This window comes from Barbus barbus (assembly GCF_936440315.1).
Source record: "Barbus barbus genome assembly, chromosome: 19".
NCBI lineage: Eukaryota > Metazoa > Chordata > Actinopteri > Cypriniformes > Cyprinidae > Barbus > Barbus barbus.
Window position 1 is genome coordinate 4,646,796 of NC_136747.1, and position 20,542 is coordinate 4,667,337.

Sequence of the window (20,542 nt, forward strand, 5' to 3'; positions counted from 1 at the left end):
TTGTGTTTTAGAAATGAATTTGGTTCTTAAATTGAGGTCATGTCAGTGAAATGTTCCTCCAGGGGGACCGGTTTCAGTTCCACTTTGTTAAACAGACATTACACAAATATTAGGGCTGTCAATACATTAAAATCAGTTCATCTAATGTTTTTTTTCATTTTTTTCATAACGCATTCTGTTTATTTTTAAGGAAGAACCCCAGTTTGTGTGGTTTACACAGAACATATGTAGGCCTAGATTCTTATTTATTTTTTTGAGTCCAGGCATTTCTGCAATATTTCACACTGTTTTCCACCCGTAGCATTCCTTGTTGCTACTTCAGATTATTGTAGTTTGATTGCTGTTAGAAAGTGGTTCATTGTAATAACATTAAAATAATAGAATAATAACATTAACCCCTGGTTTCACAGACAAAGCTTAAGCCTATAGTCCTAGACTAAAATGTAAGTCTGAGCTGTTTTAACTGAAAGAAACTTGCACGGACTGATCTTACAATATATCAGTTTCTTTGTTTTGTCTCAAGATGCACTTGTTTTTTGGTTTTTTTCGTAAGCACGGTTATAAAAATCACTTAAATGTCCTAACTGAACTATGGCCTAATCCTGGTTTAGTCTAAGCCCTGTCTGTGAAACTGAGCCTAAATGTAATAACATTAAAATAATAAAATATAAAAATTTGCTGAAAATGCCCTCACCTTCAGACCATCCAAGATGTAGATGAGTTTGTTTCTTCATCAGATTTGGAGAAATGATTGCATCACCAGTGGATCCTCTGCAGTGAATGGGTGCCGTCAGAATGAGAGACCAAACAGCTGATAAAAACATCACAATAATCCACACAACTCCAGTCCATCAGTTCACATCTTGTGAAGTGCAAAGTTGCATGTTTGTAAGAAACAAATCCATCAATAAAACATTTTTAACTTCCAACTGTTACTTCTGGATAAAATACAAGTCCATAATCCACAATAATGCTTCCTCCAGTGACAAAAAATCTATCTTTTGTTGTCTCTCACATCAAAATCCAATTACATATTTGTTAATAACTGTTTTAGCTTGTACATTAAACTGTGCTTGATCTGTGCAGATTTCTCTCCTGATTCAGACAAGACATATATCTATTATAGACTTTTAGCTGAAAGAAACATCTTAAAGTTAAAACATCTTAATAATGGCTTATTGCTTCATAAGTAGTGGAGTGGTGTGGATTATTGTGGTGTTTTTATCAGCAGTTTGGATTCTCATTCTGACGGCACCCATTCACTGCAGAGCATCCATTGCTGAGCAAGTGATGGAATAATGCATTTCTCCAAATCTGTTGGTTTCATTTTTGGGTGAACTATTCCTTTAATTTTATGCCAAATTCTATTTGATTATGTATAATTATATTGTAGGAGGTATTTGAGCCTTGTTGGGTATAAATAAGCCTGGAGCAAGGGCTGAGCAGCAAGCTGTGAGCATTGTACCCTTGAGTAGGTCCTTTAATGAGCACTTTCTATGGAAACAATTTGAAATAGGGAAGTGCTGTTTAAACTTACCTGTTCAGGTGTGGAGGTGCTGTGAAACCTGGCTTTTGGTAACACTGCAAATGAGCAAAACCCTTATAAATGAATCATGAAATGACAGTCATTAAGTGTTAGTAATACCAGCAATATTTTTCAATGGAGCTCACAGTCTGCACCTATAGAAAGCTTTAAATATATATATATATATATATATATATGATTATTAAGGTTATATAACTTAAAAGTATGATTAGTTATGACATGAGTGGGACGAGCCAGTTTATTATGACCTAACACAGGTTAAATATAAGATTACGCATTAATTCAAAAGAGATTGAGCACGCATATTAAAAGGAGTGTTTTACTATCACGCTTTGTAAGATTTCATTGAGAGAAGGTCAGCAGGAAGCCTCTGTTTTTCTGATTGCTCATAACACTGCTTTTAACATTCACATTAGCAACAGAGACTAAACATTTAGAGCATTTAGAGAGTCAAATCCTGGTGGGACAGGCTTTTGAAAACAGCATGCATTGTGTATATTTCTGGTGCTGTCAGAAGGTGCTGTATTTATAGATGTTTCATGCACTTCATCGGCTTCATTTTCCTTCATTTGTCTACTGAGACTTAAAATACCATTTAAAAAAAAATAAAGCATGCTTTGCTTTGTCTTTTATCTCAGAATGTTTCTAAACATGGAGACTTACTGTTTTAGATTTCACAGATAAGGACGGGTGTGTGAGGCTACTTTTTTTAGCTTGAATAAAATCAGAAATGAAAGTGAGCCCATCCAGAGTCGACAGCAGACTTTATACCGTCTCTGTGTTCTTCTGTGACAATGAACAGCTAATAACTCTGTAACATAATATGTGGTACGTTGCATTGTCTCACATCGTGCAATTTTGCAATGCTAGTTTTAATGTAACCTTTCTAATTACTGTAACATGCTACACTAACCTCACTTACAGTATGCAGTGCATCGGCAGGTCAATGATAAGTCCTTAGGCAAGTTTTAAGCTTTAGAGTGTAAGCTGTCCCACACATATTGTGCACAAATCTTAACACTCTTTTAATGTGAGGAACTCACTGGACAAACATCATGTTTAAATCACGTTTAAATGATGGCATGAGGAACAGGATATGTTTTTCTGTTAATTTAGGAGCCGATTGCCTTTGACCCACTTGTTATTAAAACACTTCCTTCATGTCTGAAACGTCTGTCATAAAGAAAAAGGCATAGTTTTGGAACTTTAACTTGCACGTTCAATACAGAGTTGCACATTCACAAGTGAAAAGATTTTCACTGGAGGATGGCTGTTATTGTTATCTAACCTACACCTGTGCTTCATCTGTGAGACACAAATAACCCCGGCCTCAGTTCACATATCCTCAAAGAGACGATCACACGCTCCATGCTATTCGATTATTCAAGCTGTAATCATACAAGCGTAAGTAAGAACGATCATAACCAACACACTAAGATAAACTCTCCTGGAGATTCTCGAACTGGCATTACACTGCAGTTTGTAAAATCAGTAAAATGATCCAAAATGTGAAATTTTCTTCAGCAGCTTGCCTTTTTTTCCACATCATCTGTATCTAATTTCACCAAGATGTGCTAATAAGTGTTCAGCTACGGTGAATACTCTGAATAATCTATTTACATGACAGAAAAATCTGATTAATATGGGCATATGCCTTTTGTCTTCTAAACTAGAGTATTGGCTAATCTGTTTATGGCATACATAATTTAAATCTGAACAAATTCTGATTTATATACCTTAATATTATATATATATATTAGTGCTGTCAAACGATTAATCGCGATTAATCGCATCCAAAATAAAGTTTTTGTTTACATAATATGTGTATACTGTGTATATTTATTATGCATGTATAAATACAAGCACATGCATGTATATATTTAAGAATATGTTATGTTTATATATTAAATATATTTATACATAATATAAAATATAAGAATATCAATATATAAATGTATAAACGTGTAAATATGTTCAAAATATATACTGTATGTGGGTGTATTTATATATGCTTTATAAAAATACACAGTACACACACATATAATGTAAACAATAATGTAATGTAAATAATGTAAAATTCGATTAATCGTTTGAAAGAACTAATATATATATATATATTGGGTTAGAAAATATCTAAATATTTTATATATTTGTGTTCATATATAGGTGAAATGCACTCATTTTCATCCACAAAATAGTAGTTGTGTTGATCCTACAGTACATTCAAGATACATATTCAAGATTTCTGTAACTTTTATTTTTTATAAGATACTTTGGATACGCTTTGGATAAAAGCATCCGCTAAACGCATAAAGCACATTAAAAAAAAAAAAAAACAGATCCCTACCACAATCTCTGGCAAGAGTGGAGTCTCCTCTATTGGTAGTATTCATTAAAAATCTGATTGCATGAGTAAAATAGAGATTATAATAGACAACTATAATTGCCAATTCTTAACTAATAATATTTATTTTTATGTTTATAGAGTTTATAGATATCCTTAAGGTATACTACTGCATAAGCAATACACTTCTCAAATTATTATTATAATTATTATTATTACTATTGTTGTTTGACTTGCAGTATTAAATGTGGCCACTAGAGCGCATGCGTGACTAGTAAATCAAGTCCTACATCAGCTGGCAGAACTGATGCCCTCCTGCACTGATGTCCAGTGAATGCTGGTTACTACAGAGACTGGAGAACAAAGATTGTAAGCGTGATTTAGAGTGCGAGAATTGTAGAGAATAAAACACAACATTCGAAAATAAATTAAAAAAATACATACGTACAGATATTAAATCTTTTTTTTTTTGCCAAATATTTATTTTAGTGCTGTCAAACGATTAATTGCGATTAATCACATCCCAAATAAAGGTTTTTGTTTACATAATATTATATATGTATGTTTGTTGTGTATATTTATCATGTATATATAAATACACACACATGCATGTATATATTTAAGAAAAACATGTTATGTTTATATATTAAATATATTTATTTATAATATAAATTATATGAATATAAATATATACATGCAAATATTTTCAAAATAAATAATAAATATACACAAAACACACACACATATATTATACAAACAAAAACTTTTACTTTGTATTCGATTAATCGTGATTAATCATTTAACAGCACTAATTTATTTACATTTTTTTGTATAATGTAAAAGGATAGTGCTTAAAAATTACTTTCAATTTATTTCTGTAATGATGACAAAAATGTTTAAGTACATTAAATAATAATAATAATAAGTAAAATAAAAAAATGTAGTTCAATAAAAAAATACATACTGTAAAGGAAAAAAAAATAATAATTAAAAGGATAGGGCTTCAGAATTGTCCATTTCATTTATCAGCAATTATGAAATTTTACAGTACAGCAAAATAATAAGATTGAAATAAAATTCTAAAAAAAATACTTAACATTAATATTATATAGTAGCATGTTACAACTATTAACTGTTATTGTATCGTGTAAAATAAAAAAATTAGTTATAAAAATTAATTTATGGTCACAACCTGGCAACCGTGTGGTCTTGCAAGCAGGTTCGAGCTTTCCTTGTCACGTGACCTGCCTGGCTGCCAGCAATGGAAAAGCGTAACCGCCACAGGATCGCAGAGGAGGAGCTCCAGGTGAGACACCTGGCAACCCGTGATCTCGCGCTTGATCAGAGAAACCTGACAGTGAGCCGACTAAACACCAGTTGACATCGGGTTACCAGAACTAACAACTGCGCCATGAGAGGGCTCTGGATTAGGACATATTAATCCAAGGACATTTCGGATGTTTCTTTATTTCATCTCGTTTTGAGAGTTCGTGGACCTGACGGAGTTTGACTGACAGCCGCGAGGTTAAAACGTTTAAAACTCTTCACAGATTCAGAAAAGTTTTATGGAGCGATTTTATTAACACACCCACACAGGTAATGCCTTTTCAGTTTCAGTAATGTCGTGGTTAATAATAAACAGAAGTGTTTTGAGTTGGTGTTAATGATTAGCCGCTAAATGCTAATAGCCAACAACCTGTTGCTCTGTTTCAAAACATGACCTGCAAACAAGGAAATCCTAACAATAAACAGTTTAAAAGAGGACGTAAACACCCGGATATACAGACCAAATCTGTATAACTAAGTGTGTATAAATGAAGTTATGTAAGTTAATTTGGTTAATGATAAAGTGACTTCTTTTGAATCAACATCAACACTGATTTAAGGTCTATGTGTATATAATGAGCTTCAGTTTGGGAGGAAGAGTTCATTGCATTCCCCACATGGTTTCTGTTGTCCTGGGCAAGTTTGAGCAGGTCCAGGTGGTGCTCAGGTAGACAGCCACAGAAAGAGCAACCTCAGGGTTTGTTTTCTGCTGGAGACACATTAAACCCACACTAAGCAGGACCTGGAATAGCATGGTGCTGTCCTGACTGATTGCTGAATACAGTTCAGGGGAGGTTTCATTGCATTTATGCAAACACCGTAAAAACTGAATGCAGTGTGACTTTGTTGCTGTTTGGTCCATCTGAATGCACAGTGAGTTAATCATAAATCAAAATGTGTCCTGTTGCAGTGATTTTGTTCAATCAGTGGCCTAGTTCAAGCGTGAGTGTGTCCCATTTAACCTCTATTCATCCTGTCAGTGCATCTAATAATGAGAGTCAGACAATGAAGGATTGTTTCGTTCAGCTCAGAGCTCTTGATGCTCTTTAGGATGACGAAGTGTCCTGAAACCACTGCTATGATGTTATTTTAGTGGCCTGAGCTCAGGCTGTCTTTGAATGTTTTAGCAGCATTGTGCAGTTGATGGTTAACTTGTGAGCGTTTAATGGCTAATGAGAGGATTCGCGCTGCATGGTTTTTTTTTTTTTTTTTTGCAGTTTTTGTTCACAAAGGTCAGTTTAACTAAACTGAGCGAATCTTCACACTGGTCTTTTCCACAAAAATCAAATCTAGCGTGTCCTTCACCGTGCCTCAATAAATAAATTCTGTCTTAAACAAGTTTGCAGAAAGAATTGCAGTGAGATAAAACTACAGCAAAATAAAATGAAAATGCAACAGTTTGATTGCCATACAGTTGAAGTCAAAACTTTACAGAATCTGCAAAATGTTAATTATTTTACCAAAATAAGAGGGATCATACAAAATGCATGTTATTGTTTATTTAGTACTGACCTGAATAAGATATTTCACATAAAAGATGTTTACATATAGTCCACAAGAGAAAACAAAAATGACTCCCTTCAAAAGTTTACAAGCACTTGATTCTTAATACTGTGTTACCTGAACGATCCAAAGCTGTGTTTTTTTTATTCTTTAGTGATAGTTGTGCATGAGTCCCTTGTTTGTCCTGAACAGTTAAACTGCCTGCTGTTCTTCAGAAAAATCCTTCAGGTTTTCCAGCATTTTTGTGTAATTGAACCCTTTCCAACAATGACTGTATGATTTTGAGATTCATCTTTTCACACTGAGGACAACCGAGGGACTCATATGCAACTATTACAGAAGGTTCAAACGCTCACTGATGCTCCAGAAGGAAAGGAAAACATGCATTAAGAGCTTTTTGAATTTGAAGATCAAGGTAAATTTAACTTAATTTGTCTTATGGAAAACATGTAAGTATCTTCTGTAGCTACTAAATGGAAAAAAATATATTTAGGCAAAACAAGAAATATGTACCCATCTTCATTCTGTTCAAAAGTTTTCACGCCCCGGCTCTTAATGCATGGTTTTTCCTTCTGGAGCATCAGTGAGCGTTTGAACTGTGTGAGCTGTAAATCGCAAAAGCAAACATATACAACTGTTCAAACGTTTGGGGTCAGTAAGATTAGTATTTATTTATTTTAAATATTGACTTTAATTGGCAGGGATGCATTAAATTGACCAAATGTGACCATGGAAAAAAACAAAATGTTAAAAAATATATATTTTTTCAAATATATGCTGTTCTTTTGAACTTTCTATTAATCATATAATCCTGAAAACTGCTTCTATACGCAAACATGAAGCAGCACAACAGTTTTAGCATTGATAATAATAACGGTGCGTTTACAGCATCAAATCTGCACTCGGTGCCACTGGCAACGCCACTGCTTTGGGGTGTCAAATTTAGGGCAGAACATGCCTCTGAAAACAGTTTTTACACCCTGTTTGCGTTTCATCATCTTCTTTTAACAGCGATTGGTTGTCACCCGGCGTTTTTTGCTCGGTAAAAAGTCGAGGAATGCCCAACCTTTTTGATGCTCTCGGCCACTCTCAATGCTTTCTCCGTGCTGCTTTCAATCCCATAATGCACCACGTAATTGTTTAAGTCAACTTCCGTAGGAATTAATTGAAAACGCTGGCTTTGATTAGGAGTAAATTAGGACATTTTACACTATATTACAATAGAAAACAATTATTTGAAATTATAATAATAATTCACAATATTACTGTTTTTATTGTATTTTTAATCAAATAAATGCAGCATTTTTGAGCATAAGAGACTTATTTCAGAATCAACCCCAAACTTTTGAATGGTAGTATAGCACGACTAGCATGGTCTGCATTGTTAGCAGATGAGTTTTATGAAGCGATTCTTGTTTTAAAGAATTGACAACATGACTATCAACCTAATTTTTGAGAATCATTGTAATCATTTGCTGAGTCCATCACAGTGTTTTTTTAATGTAAAAATGTAATTCTATTTTATGTTTGACAGTGTTGCTTAGGGCTGTGACGGTCACCATGACAACCGCATCACTCTGCGGGCGGTAATGCGTGTGACGTCACATAACAAGCATAAAATACGAAGTTTTGTATACAGTTGCAATAGAATTCGGTGTTTATAGCATATACCATTTAGCTGTAAATTGTTTTATTTAAACTGTTAATTCACAAATTACCTCAAATTCCATGGCATTTCCTTTACACAGTGTCTACACCGCACGCGAGAGGCATTGTTCGGGATGACAAAATACAATAGATTTGTCCATTGCCAGAGTGATTGATAATGTCATTATACAGTACAAGAACAGCCTCAAGAGGTGAATCACTGATGCCTCTTGCTAGTTGTTTTGACACGCGATGTTGCGCGTTTCACAAACCAGAACGCTTCAGATGTGGATATAAAACACGTAGCTCCAACTAGGATTGTGCGATTATATATAGTCTGCGATAATATCATGATTGTGGTTTAAATGATAAACACTCCTACAGAGTGCACGCATAGTGTGATGAAGTCTAGTAGGTTAGACTAGTGCACTACTAGAGAAGACTAATGATAAGAATCACATTAATCAGATCTTGTTTTAAATGTGTGCTGAAATAAATCCCGGAAAAGATCGATTCGCGGCTTTTGAGAATCGATATCGAATCGACTTCATAAAAAAAAAAAATTATTCAAAAAATCTTTTTTTTGCCAAGCCCTACTCACCACAGGTGCTCCTAAATATTTTTTAGTGGTTTTCACACCGTAGAGCCCTGCAACACATTGGTATCAGTCAACCTCTACTACACAAACACGGAAAACAACGATACATAGAAAACAAGCTTTTGTCACTTCTGAGTTCCTACCGGCAGTGCGAAATGCAAATGCAACCAGGAAGATGGCTCTAGGGGAAAATGTAGTTCTCGGGGAAGGCCTTTACGGCTAGTTCCTATAACTGAATTCCTATCACTACCTACTGCAAAGTTTATGCAACTGGCCCCAGGACATATGGACCATGCTTATGATACATTCATGTAGCTTTTTTTTTGTAGCCTAACAGCCTCTTTCCTCATTGCATGGAAAACTGCACACATTACTCATCGTATGAAGAAAGTATTCTATAAAAAGTACTCCTTTATTGCCGTGCTGCTGGTTTGAGCTAAAAATCTAGTTTGTACTTGAAACTCTCACAGCTGTGTAAATACTGCAGTGACACCGGGTCACTTTACACAACCAGTCAGTCCAGTTCTGTCTTATTTCTGACAGACTTTCAGCGCACGGCAGTTTCTCTACTGTGAGGACGTTTCACTCATTCATGTGGTTAGTCATGGTTATTATTAATTTGATTAACATATCCCTGCAGTCCGTGTTATACTGTTCACACACACACACACACAGCACTGACTGCCATGTGTTTGCTCTTGCATTTAGTGTCAGTAAAATGGCGGCCTAAGGTGTGCATTGCTCATGTTTCCTCGTCTAGGTGGAGCGTTACAAAGCTGCAGGAGTGTCAGTGCACTTAATGCTGGTGTTGACTGTTTTATTGCTTCACTTACTGTTAAGATAGAAAAATGTCATTGAATTACAATGGGCCTTGAATAAATGTAAGGTGAGTTTCTGATCAGTTGTACTTTTAAAAGCCATATTGGCTGTATTTGAATATATATCCAAGCATTTTAAAGCAAGGCAGCTTTTATTTAAATATGGGCAGGGCTGCCGGAGCATTGTCAAAGCACAGACCTGTAACAGTCGGTTTTCCTCAGAGGTCATTTGTCTTGACATGCCCTCTGTAAGCGTGTACTATTCAAGATCACTTCAGCGGCGCTGCATTTTTTCATAACTGTGTACAGTGTTCATGGGCCGCCAAACCAGTTGGACGAAACGGGTTAGACCGTGTGGCTTACAGATTTGTTACCACCTTAATTCTGTGCTCCATCTGCACTTTTTTGTAAACTTTTATTTGTTTGTTTACCCTCATTTCAAAACTATAGAAAGAATGATTGATTCATCTCTTTTGTTTCTGAATGACGGCTCGCGTCTGTCAAGTTTTGTGTAAGGTGCAGAAATATTGTAACTTGTGTGTTTCAGTTTTTGTTGATTCTCACAATCAGTTTTAAAGCCTAAAGTATACTTTGATATTTTTTATATGCTTGCATACAGTACAAGTGATGTACATTAGATTTTCAGCTCAGTATGAGTGCAGCCAGATATGACTTACCTCGTCTGCTCAACTTTACCTTCATTTTAATTTTTTTGTAATTTGTCCACAAGGTGACAACATTGGCTTAAAAGGAAACAGAACAACAACAACAAACTACTGGAGCTGCAACAACAATAGATTCTGGACAAGGATTCAACTTTTTAAGTGTCTTTACTTTGAAAGGCTGTTTGTTCAGCTGTACCCTTAGCATAAAAAAAAATAATAATAAAAAGTACACTTTGGCCATAACACTAGTGATGCACCAAAATGTTGGCAACCAGAAATATTTTTTGGAGGACTGAAATCATTGATTGAAACAGTAATGTTTAGTTATTCCTTCTCCGATTACTGCTTTTTGACTGTGTCCAGGGTTTCTGCAAGTCAATAAAAAAGTCTTAATTGTCTCTTCCACAATTTAAGGCCTCAAAACAAATTTAGCATTAATTGTATATCTGTAAATTTGTTTTCCAATATTAATCGAAACATCTTTAAATCAGGATTTAGTCTTGTGAAACTTCTTGCTTAAAATATGAACAGATATCTGTCAATGGGAAATGAAAACATGTTTAACCTTACAATTTAGTCCACTATCAAATAATTGTTCTTGTTTTGAATCATAAAGTCACTTCATTTTGATTGCTATTATTTTGCTTAGTAAATATATCAAATTTTTGACATTTACACTGGGGAAACTTTTTAATACAACTCATTGTCTGCTCCTAGACTTACGTGTTGTGTTTCCTTTAATTTACTTGCTCTTAAAAAAGTTCTTAAATTTTTTAATTTACCTAAAACTTGCAGAAGCCCTTTGTTTAGTCAGTATAGTCAGTGCTTAATTGGTAATTGATTTTTGTTTTTACATTCTCTGCTCCCCCTGTCAATGACCACTGGAGTGCTATAGAGAAAAGATCATCTGTTTGTTTTGCTATTAGTAGATTAGGATTAGGGCTGTGTATTGGCAAGAATATGGCGATACGATATATTGCGATACATTGCGATATTGTAAGCAAGGTGATATATTGGGATATTTCTTATTTTAGGAATAGGATATATATTTTTTTAGGAAAGCTGTCATTAAGAACACACCACCATATGCAAACCTTAGCAAAACGATAAATAAAAAATAGTTTAACCAACACACTGCAGAACACACTGGGATCTGCATTTGCAATAATCAGATACTCACGTGTATCGATATTTTCTTACACCCCTAATTAGGATAGGGTTTCTTTAATGTTGTTATGCATGTTTGGCACATCCCTTTTCATTGCTGATGACTGATCCTTGAATCATCCATGTAAATGTGGTTTCTGACTTCTCAGTATGAGCTTTTCAGGATCACCCAAGTGAACAACGTGTCCATGAAACACCTGCATGCTTACTGAAACACCTGCATTGAAAGGACAACTTTCAAGCTTAAAAAACCTTTTTAAATCACAATGTTATGCAGATGTTGTAAATACTTTTATGGAATCACATGAAATGTCTGTTTTGTGTCACTGGCAACAAAGATGTTATGGTGTACACACACTACCATTAATGCAACGCTTTTAATGAAACTTAACATGTAATTCCCTATGAACATGCCTTTGATCACATGTGAGGCAGCAGCTGAGCTGTCCTGGTGACAGTGTGACACTTCAATCAGCCTGTGCCAATGAAGGATCTAGATTAGATCTGCTGTCCTTGATCCTGCTCTGGGTGCAAGGGGATATTTCACATCTGCTGTCCCAGGGTTCATAGGGCACATTAGTCTGGTGCTTAAAGCTGCTCTAGCCGTACAGAGAAGAGAACATAGAGCGATGTTCTGTTTAAAGAGGCTTATTAGTGGGAGCCTAACAGCACTCTATAGAAACAAACAGCATGCATGGTGTGTTCTAGAGCTGGACCAGAATATTCGATTATTTCAATATTCGTTCGGTGGGTTGGCATTCAATTTTCAATTTTGAGATTCGAATATCCTTTTTTTTTTTTTTTTTTCTCAAACACCTGGCATCTCCCCGCGAAACGGTTCTCAACTTGTCTGCCTGGCTGAACATCTGCACCAGCAACAGACCATTCGCCAATGAAAGATATTTGTGCTGACCTATAGCATGCATATATGAGCCTGCTTCTATTATGAGCGCACTTGCCGCACATCTACATTTGAAATAATTAACTTAAGCACGCAAAAAACGCAACGTGAACGGACCCTCTATCACAAAACCGAATGCGATGCATGCGTTTTCTTTGTCCCGAGATGCGAGCGAAAGTCTGATAATGCAGTAGGTCTTATAGTGCAGACGAGATGCGCCGATGCGAAGCCGCTTTGAGAGGGTGAAAGAGAGAAGATGCGGTCCAGCTGAATCTCTCACGCTGTTTTCAAATGACTGATTTAATCTCATATTTTGTGTGGATTTATATACTCATCTAACCTACCTGCTGTATTCAATAAATGTTTGCAGGAATTTCCCTCATTATAAACTCGAAAGCTGCGGGATGAGTAAAACTATGCTATATACACACAAATTCAGGACCTGATTAAATATAACTCTACTATACAGAGATTTGTGAAAGAAAATTCCATGACTTTTACAAAACTTTTCCAGGCCTAGAAATTGCTGTTTTAAAATGTCATGGCTTTTCCAGGTTTTTGACCGTACGAACCCTATAAAAGCAACTGCATGCTTTCAATCACTAAAGATTGGTCCTCTCCCTCCTCTAATCACATGCCGGATCCGTTACACCGCTTTATTTCGGGACCTCTCAATTTACAAATTAAGCACTGGGCTACCTGCATTTCAAATTTGAAACTATTAAAATCAATTGCTATTTGTTTCTGGATAATAATAATAATAATAATAAAAAAAAAGATTTGTAGACGAACATTTAAGTTGCGCATTTAAAACAGTTTGTATAATAAAATTTCTTAAATTTGTCAAATTTCTTTTCCAATTCGTCATTGAAATATAAACATTATGACAGATGAGATTCACACATATATTAATGAAGACATCACGTTAAGTAAAAATATAATGAATATGTAACAGTGCACTCTAAAAAGATGGTGCTAAATACCACTAAAGGCTCGTAATCTTAGGGGAACCACTTTACCTGTCTTCATCTGTTTCCTCAGATTTTAGATATGTAACTCCACTCTCATATGTTTGCTATGAATGGTCATTTTCTACAATGGAAAAAGCTGTTTTGAGTCACTTTAATGCTATTCTGAGGTGAAAAAGTCTTATTTGGGGACCCTGGAATATATCCTTATGGGGGGGTCTTGGGGGAAAGAAGGCTGAGAACCACGTTATCTTCAGGAAATAGGGTTATTTAAACAGCGGTGGTGTATTCCAATTTTACTGTTGTTCTGTAAAATAAAATAAAGACAATAATAATGATATTATTAATTAATATTACCATAACATTTTCATACAGTGTTCAAATTGGGATCTGTAATATTTTCTAATGTCTTAAAATAATTATCGTCTGCTCAGCAAGGCTGCATTTATTTGTTCAGTAAAATACACTTGCCTAATTCAAGAAGGGGTCATAAAAATGGCAAATAATAGTATTTATACTAACTTACTCACTTTAAGTTAAATTGTGCTTTGTTGGTATAGCCTAATGTATGCTTGAACGTAAAAAAAAAAAAAAAAATCAGTGTTAAGTAAATATTTTTAAATCACTCTTTTGTAATTGATTTTTTTTCTTTGAAAAGCAAGACAAAACAGTAAAAAGAACATTATGGCTATTTAATTTCAGCATGACTTTGTTTCATGTCGAAAGTAACAAAACATTTGTGATTTATTGGATGGAAGACTTGCTACAAATAATGTTTAATGAAGTTTTGTTCAGGCATTTGAAAATGTCGTAGATTAAAAGATCCGTTCTTGAAGAATTGATATCAGTTCATTAAAATGACAGTCGTTTATGATTGAGAAATCAATATCGTCAGCCCAGTCCCTGGTGCTCAACCAGATGAACTCGCTGTGTTTACACAGACTTGAGAAATGAAAGATAACTTAACTCCTACAGTACATGTTGTTTACATGACTATAACCAATCTAAAAACAAATCCTTGTGTTTTTGCAGGCAGTTTGCCACTTCTGTTCCTCTGTTTAAAGTATAAAGAGTCATGTGTACCGGCAGCTCTCATCAACTCTTGCTTTTGTCTTTGCTGCTATTGAAACTGAACCTGATGATTCATTCTCTCTTGCACGTCACATATCTCTCTCTTTCTCAGTTTTATATGTTTAGACATACATAGTAATGCAGTGCAAGGTCAATTCTTTGCTCAATGGGACTGTCATAGACAGTACCAGCATTTCTGCTCCACTGTGCCGTTCGAGACCAGCAGTTTTTATGGCCGGAGGTGAACCGATCTTTCCAGATTGAACCCCCGTTTTGTTTGGTGGAAAGGCACAGAACAGTTTGAGAATTGAGCCAGTCTGATATACAGTAACACAAAAACATACAGGAAAAAACACTACAATTTAATTAGCATATTTTTGGATAGTTTAAAAAATTATGTAAAAAAAATTTGCTTTTAGTACTGTTTGGTAATAATCATCTTAAAGACACAATTAAACCAGTTAAGACATCGGCAACTCTTTAATATTCCACAATTACGTAACACATCCTGAGTAATGTTTATTGTGAGAGTAGATTCATGCTGTAAGGAATATGCAAGTCAAGTAAAAATTATTTCTTATTAGGGATGGAACAATTACTGGTTTGACGATAAATCATGATAAAATTCCACAAGGTTAGTATTATCGCTTCATATTTTAATTATCAAAAAAAAAAAAACGTATTGGATTATCATGATTTTAACAACTAAGGATAAATAAATTTTGTCCAGCATAAAGCAGAGTTTTAAGTAACAGTCTCATGTGCGCACAGCGCACAGTGTAGTTTCGTTTTGTGTGAAAACATGGCGGAAAGCTGGGAGGTTTTAAAAGAGTGATTTTGACTTAACCCTTTTCTTTGTTTAAAGGCTGAAATGTGAGCCATTTTGACCATTTTATGAAACATTTTAAAAGTTTTATTTGGACATTTCACACATATTAGATAAACTGTTGTCAGTCATGTTGTCATTTAAAATCCGGACCTCATTAGCCCCTTTTGCACTGCTTTAGTTCCAGAACTAAAAGTACAGTACTAAAGTACTGGGACGATTTTGCTTGAATTATTTCCCAGTACCATTTAAAGGGTTGCATTCGCACTGACAGTGGGTACTAGGAAGTGACGTGAGCCGGTCGACAGCGACCTCATTTGTGCGCGGCGTTCAACAATGTAAACAAAGAAAAACGACGTTAACAACAGGAGGATGCCATACGCTGTGATCGGAGCTGTGTTTTTGTTGTGTCTCGCGGGTTTCACAATAATGGACATGGAATGTTTACACAGTGTTTTAAATCATGGCAGGTGAGGGCGTTTTCGTATGCGTTTAGCCAATCAGTGTACACTTACGTCACGATAGGTCCTATGGGACTATTTTAGACCCTACTCTGAAGTAAGAGCTAATTTAGTTCCTCCAAACTAAAACCGTTCCTAGTTCCCGCGGTGCGAACACGCCAAACAGTGGGTAGTTCCACAATTAGTTTGGGTACTATGAAAAGGTTCCGGCGGTGCGAAAGGGCCTATTGGTAATGCTATTGTTTTAGTGTTTATGCAAACAGAAAGTAATTGTATTTGTTTTTTAATTTTAAATCTAAAACTTTTTTTTTTTTTACATTTCCAGCACATTTTAACATTACCGTGATAATGCTGGTAACATTGAAAATTTTGGTCACTAAGAAATATTTACACCATTCCTCTATTTCTTATATTGCTTATGTATTATATGGATTGTTTCCAAGCAACTTCACAGTAATAAACAGGAAAAAATTTGCAAAGTAATTGCTGCCATTTAATACCCTGAAGTACTTTGCTGCTTAGTAAGACATGATCCTGTCCAGAAAAATAAAGTAAATATCTACATCATATGCGGTTACAAAAGAGTCTACAGGTATGATGACTTAACCACAATTAATGATTATTCATAATAATCTAGACATGGTTTAGCAAATACGTGTGCCTTACTGTAATCAAATTGTGTGCATCACGTAAATATAAGTGATTTAATATTAATACATTAAAATAATATTCAAATATTTTGAATATTAAAAACATATAATTATATGAGAATTTTAATATTAAAATCTTAAGAATATTAAATATATTAATTTAATAATTTCTAATAATTTAAGAATATTAATGGATTTCTGAAACAAAAAGTGTAGTTAACCTCTGTTAAGCTATTTGTATCATAGTTGATGAATTGTAGTCTTATATTGACTTTTGAACGTGCACGTTTTCTAGATTTACTGTATATTGAATTTGATCATGTGTTTGAATGGATAAGAAACGGTATGTTTTACCAGGTAAAGGGCTGTAGTTATTTACTGTACACGGGATACTTGAGCATGATTGGTCAGTTGCTGCATTCACAGGCAGACAGTTTTCTACATTGCTTCATGACTCGTATCACTCCACACTTTTTCTACACTCCTTTAAACATAATCAAATTGAACAAAAAAAAGAAATTAAATCAATGTTTACTGTCCATATTTGTTTAAGTAATATGTGGGATACCCCTTCAGACTTATAACTTGTTGCTGTTTATTTTGCAATGATGCATTGACTTTGCATTAACCCTTTACTTTCTTCATTCATCTCTTCTCGCGGTGTCATTCAGTGTCAGACTGAACCTTTTAAACACATTGCAGCCATTGTTTTGGTGAAATAACATGTAGTGTTTGTGACTAATCAAGCGTTCTGTCTCTTATTTCCTCAGGAAGCTCTACCTGCTGCTGTGTTCTTGACGCAGGAATGGAAAACCGAGGTAAGCTGATGGGTTATGATGTCAGAAATAATAAAGAAATATCTGCGATTGGTCACAATGGTCATCATTCAAAGTTAATGTGGAGATTCAATGAATGCTTCTCATCTTGACCAGGATATACAGGCTTTTACAAAATTAGTTTTCACTCATTTTCACTATTGATTATAAGCTGTTTTTTTTTTTAATTCGGTTATTTGTTTCAGTCCTGGAATAGTTGAATTTTGGCCTTTTTTTTATGTTGACCACATATATTTCATAGAAAACAATGTTTTATTCTTAATCGTAGAGTAGCTGGTGGTATCAGTGAGCCTGTGTTTTATAACATCACTGAGCTCATAAGGAGCGTTAGGCTCATAAAGGAGGTTGACCATGTGACGCATAGGTGTGTTGGCTCTTGAGTCAGATATCTGATCACGCTTTGCCCAGTCGACACACCCACGGGTGAAACTCAGCGCTTTTCATTTGCCACGGTGTAGCTTCGCTTTTCAGTGGAGATATTCACCTCTATGGACAAAGAGAGTAACTCTGTAGAAGAGGAGACTGCCTCATCAGGTAGGAAATGTTAGTTTACTGCCCTTCAGTGTCTGCCGACTGAGCAATAGGGTAAATATCTGTTGTCTGCCATTGAAGGTCAAGTGCTTTGTTTTTGCTGATAACGTTGAAGAACGCTTAAAAATAGAAGTGGCCTTAAGGTTTGTGGGTAGAGACTGTTTTTTCCTTCAGATTGTGGGTTATTCCTTTTTAAAGGGAATTATTCCTTTTATTTTAGATGTTTATGTGTATATTCAACAGCACATGTCTGTGTACTCTAAGAACAGTTTATTTATACAAAAAAAATCTGTTGTCTGTACCAAAAAATATGTCGACTGAAGTGCTAGATTGCATCTTTTTGAGTTTAGAGAACATACAACAGCAGATGTGTGATCATCTGAAGATCTGTGCTGTGTCATGTATGGGATTGTACCTCATGTACTGCATCATACTTCAATATTTACACAGCTGTTTCATGTTCATGAGATACTTTTCTTAAGCAAAGATACATTTAATTGATAAAAAGTGACAGTAAAGACATTTATAATGTTACAGAAGGTTTCTACTATTCTATGATACACCTGTGCTATTTGTTCAGGTATCTAAAACCTTTGTTAATTGCTTCATAATTACTATTTATGGTCTTTTTATTTATGCAAATAAATTAAATATTTATACAAAATAAAATGTTTATTTAAATATGTATTTGTACTTGAATCCATTTTCCACAGGATAATTTAAAATGAGCAAAAATGTCTTAACCACAAGGCATTGTGATACCATGGGGAAAAAAAATCAATAAAATGAAATAAAAAGAACCACCACCACGGTCCCAATTTATTAAAAAAAGCATTAGAAGACCATTGTATGTGTTGACACTTTTTGTTAGTGATGAAAGTTAAATTCAGGGATTGTGCCAGGAAGTGGAGTGACTCTTTACTTACACGAGTTTCTGCTGGGATTTGGAAACGGTCCAAGAGATTTCCTTGAAAGGATTTACTCACGTCAGTGTTTTGGCCTGGTTTCTTCCGGTGACTCTTGTCCTGAGCGTTGGGACCGAGAGAGATATAAGGAGAGAACAGGGATACAGATAGGTAATGTTGTGTCTAATGCTGGGACATTATATGTGTTTGATACATTTGTGTGTATCATGGCTGTATTCCTTTTGAAAGTGAGCATCATCAGTAGCCAGTACTGATATACATTGTATGAAACCTTACGTCACCGTCACTTTATCTGAATCAAAATATTAACTTGATATCATAGCAGCAAAATTCATATCTATAACAGTTAAGACTGTTGTGACAAAACCTGTCAAATCATTTAATTCTAATGTAGGCCTATTTAAATTTCTTTCCGTATGGTGTTAAAATCAATTCATTTTTAAGATGTGTTTTCTAGATCTGGAAATGTCATACATTTTTATAATGTGTGTAGATTTTTCTATTTTCGCTCTGAAGTGAAGTATTTCTTCATCTAGCTGTTGCTCTTGTCAAGACTAAATTTGCTTGCATGTCATGAGATCTGACTTTTGAGTGATTTATTTCTTCAAATTTAGTTTTTTTTTGTAATGAGTCAGTCTTATGGGATTATAAATCAGTCTGAATGACTCATTAGAACTGGTCTGAATCAAAATGATTGTAAAAAAATGTTTATTCAGTTATCACAATTGACTGGAAAGTACATGGAAATGCATTGGTCAAAAAGTGTGGCAACTGGGTTTACAGTAGTCTTATATCAAGGCATCATGATATAAGGTATACACTTTGCTGATGATCATTCAGTTCTTAGCAGTTCTTCTAGCTCTTTCACTGGTCAGCAGTCATTCTAACCATCTGCTAATGTCCAGTGAGTCAGCAGTCCAGCAGCACAATGAGCTGAATGCATCTAAAGCCTCACATGGGTGTATCAAAAGAACAACTAGCCAAAGCAGCACCGAGTGAAGTGGACAGTATGAGCAACTCTGTCTCGCACACTGAGTCATTATAAACTAAAGTAATGCAGATATTGCATTTTTGTTTTCGGTGGAAATACTAGTAATGTTTTTTTTTACACAACCAAGTAGTTTTTTTGGAGCTAGAAATAAGATTATTCATAATGCTACACACTCTTTATCACAGACTCAGAATATCAGAGTTTCCGGGTAGATTTGTGCTTTGGGTTTAATGATTTTATTATTTGGAGAAATTGTTTTGTACTTGGATGATTTAAATTTCAGTAACACACTGTGTCCTTCAGATGGCGCTGGTGTTTTGCAAATGAAAGACCATTATGTATTTAGCTACTGGAAACCTGTATCTGCATTACAGTTACAGTATCTGTTACTGTAGAACAATAAAGCTTATTAGGCCTATTTGCAGTCTATACAAGTTTTTCATTCAGTTTCTGCTGTTTTAATAAGCAGCTTGTCTTTTTTTTATATATAGTTAAATGCCTGAAGGTCTGTGGTTATCAGAAGCTCACAGTATTGTCATGTTTTATTGTGTAACATTTAATAGTCCAGTAATCCCCCACTCGTGTTGTTATTATTGTATTTTTTAATCTTGTGTCTTGAAAAAGGGTCTTGCTAATAACTAGAAAACATTGTACAGCCAAAAGGATGTGAGACAAGAAATTGACACAGCCATGATCACTAAATAAAACAGCTCGTGCTATGAGGAAAGGCCTTTGAGGCAAGCATGCAAAATTCATTTTATTATTTT

At 34.9% G+C, this 20,542-nt stretch overlaps 1 protein-coding gene across 6 annotated transcripts in view; it reads left to right on the forward strand.

Moving 5' to 3' along the window:
- The first annotated feature begins 5,147 nt into the window (after positions 1-5,147).
- LOC306885313 (phosphatase and actin regulator 4A-like) overlaps positions 5,148-20,542 on the forward strand; it is a 52,978-nt gene continuing 37,583 nt past the window's right edge. For 4 of the 6 annotated variants that reach the window (XM_079441765.1, XM_079441760.1, XM_079441762.1 and 1 more), the window contains exons 1-2: positions 5,148-5,486; positions 17,262-17,309. In XM_079441765.1, coding sequence (XP_079297891.1) covers positions 17,297-17,309 — 13 coding nt within the window. In that variant the 5' untranslated portion in view covers positions 5,148-5,486; positions 17,262-17,296. Of the gene's footprint in view, positions 5,487-17,261; positions 17,310-17,656; positions 17,862-20,542 lie in introns of those variants that run through there. The other 2 variants (XM_079441764.1, XM_079441759.1) reach the window with 2 other exon arrangements.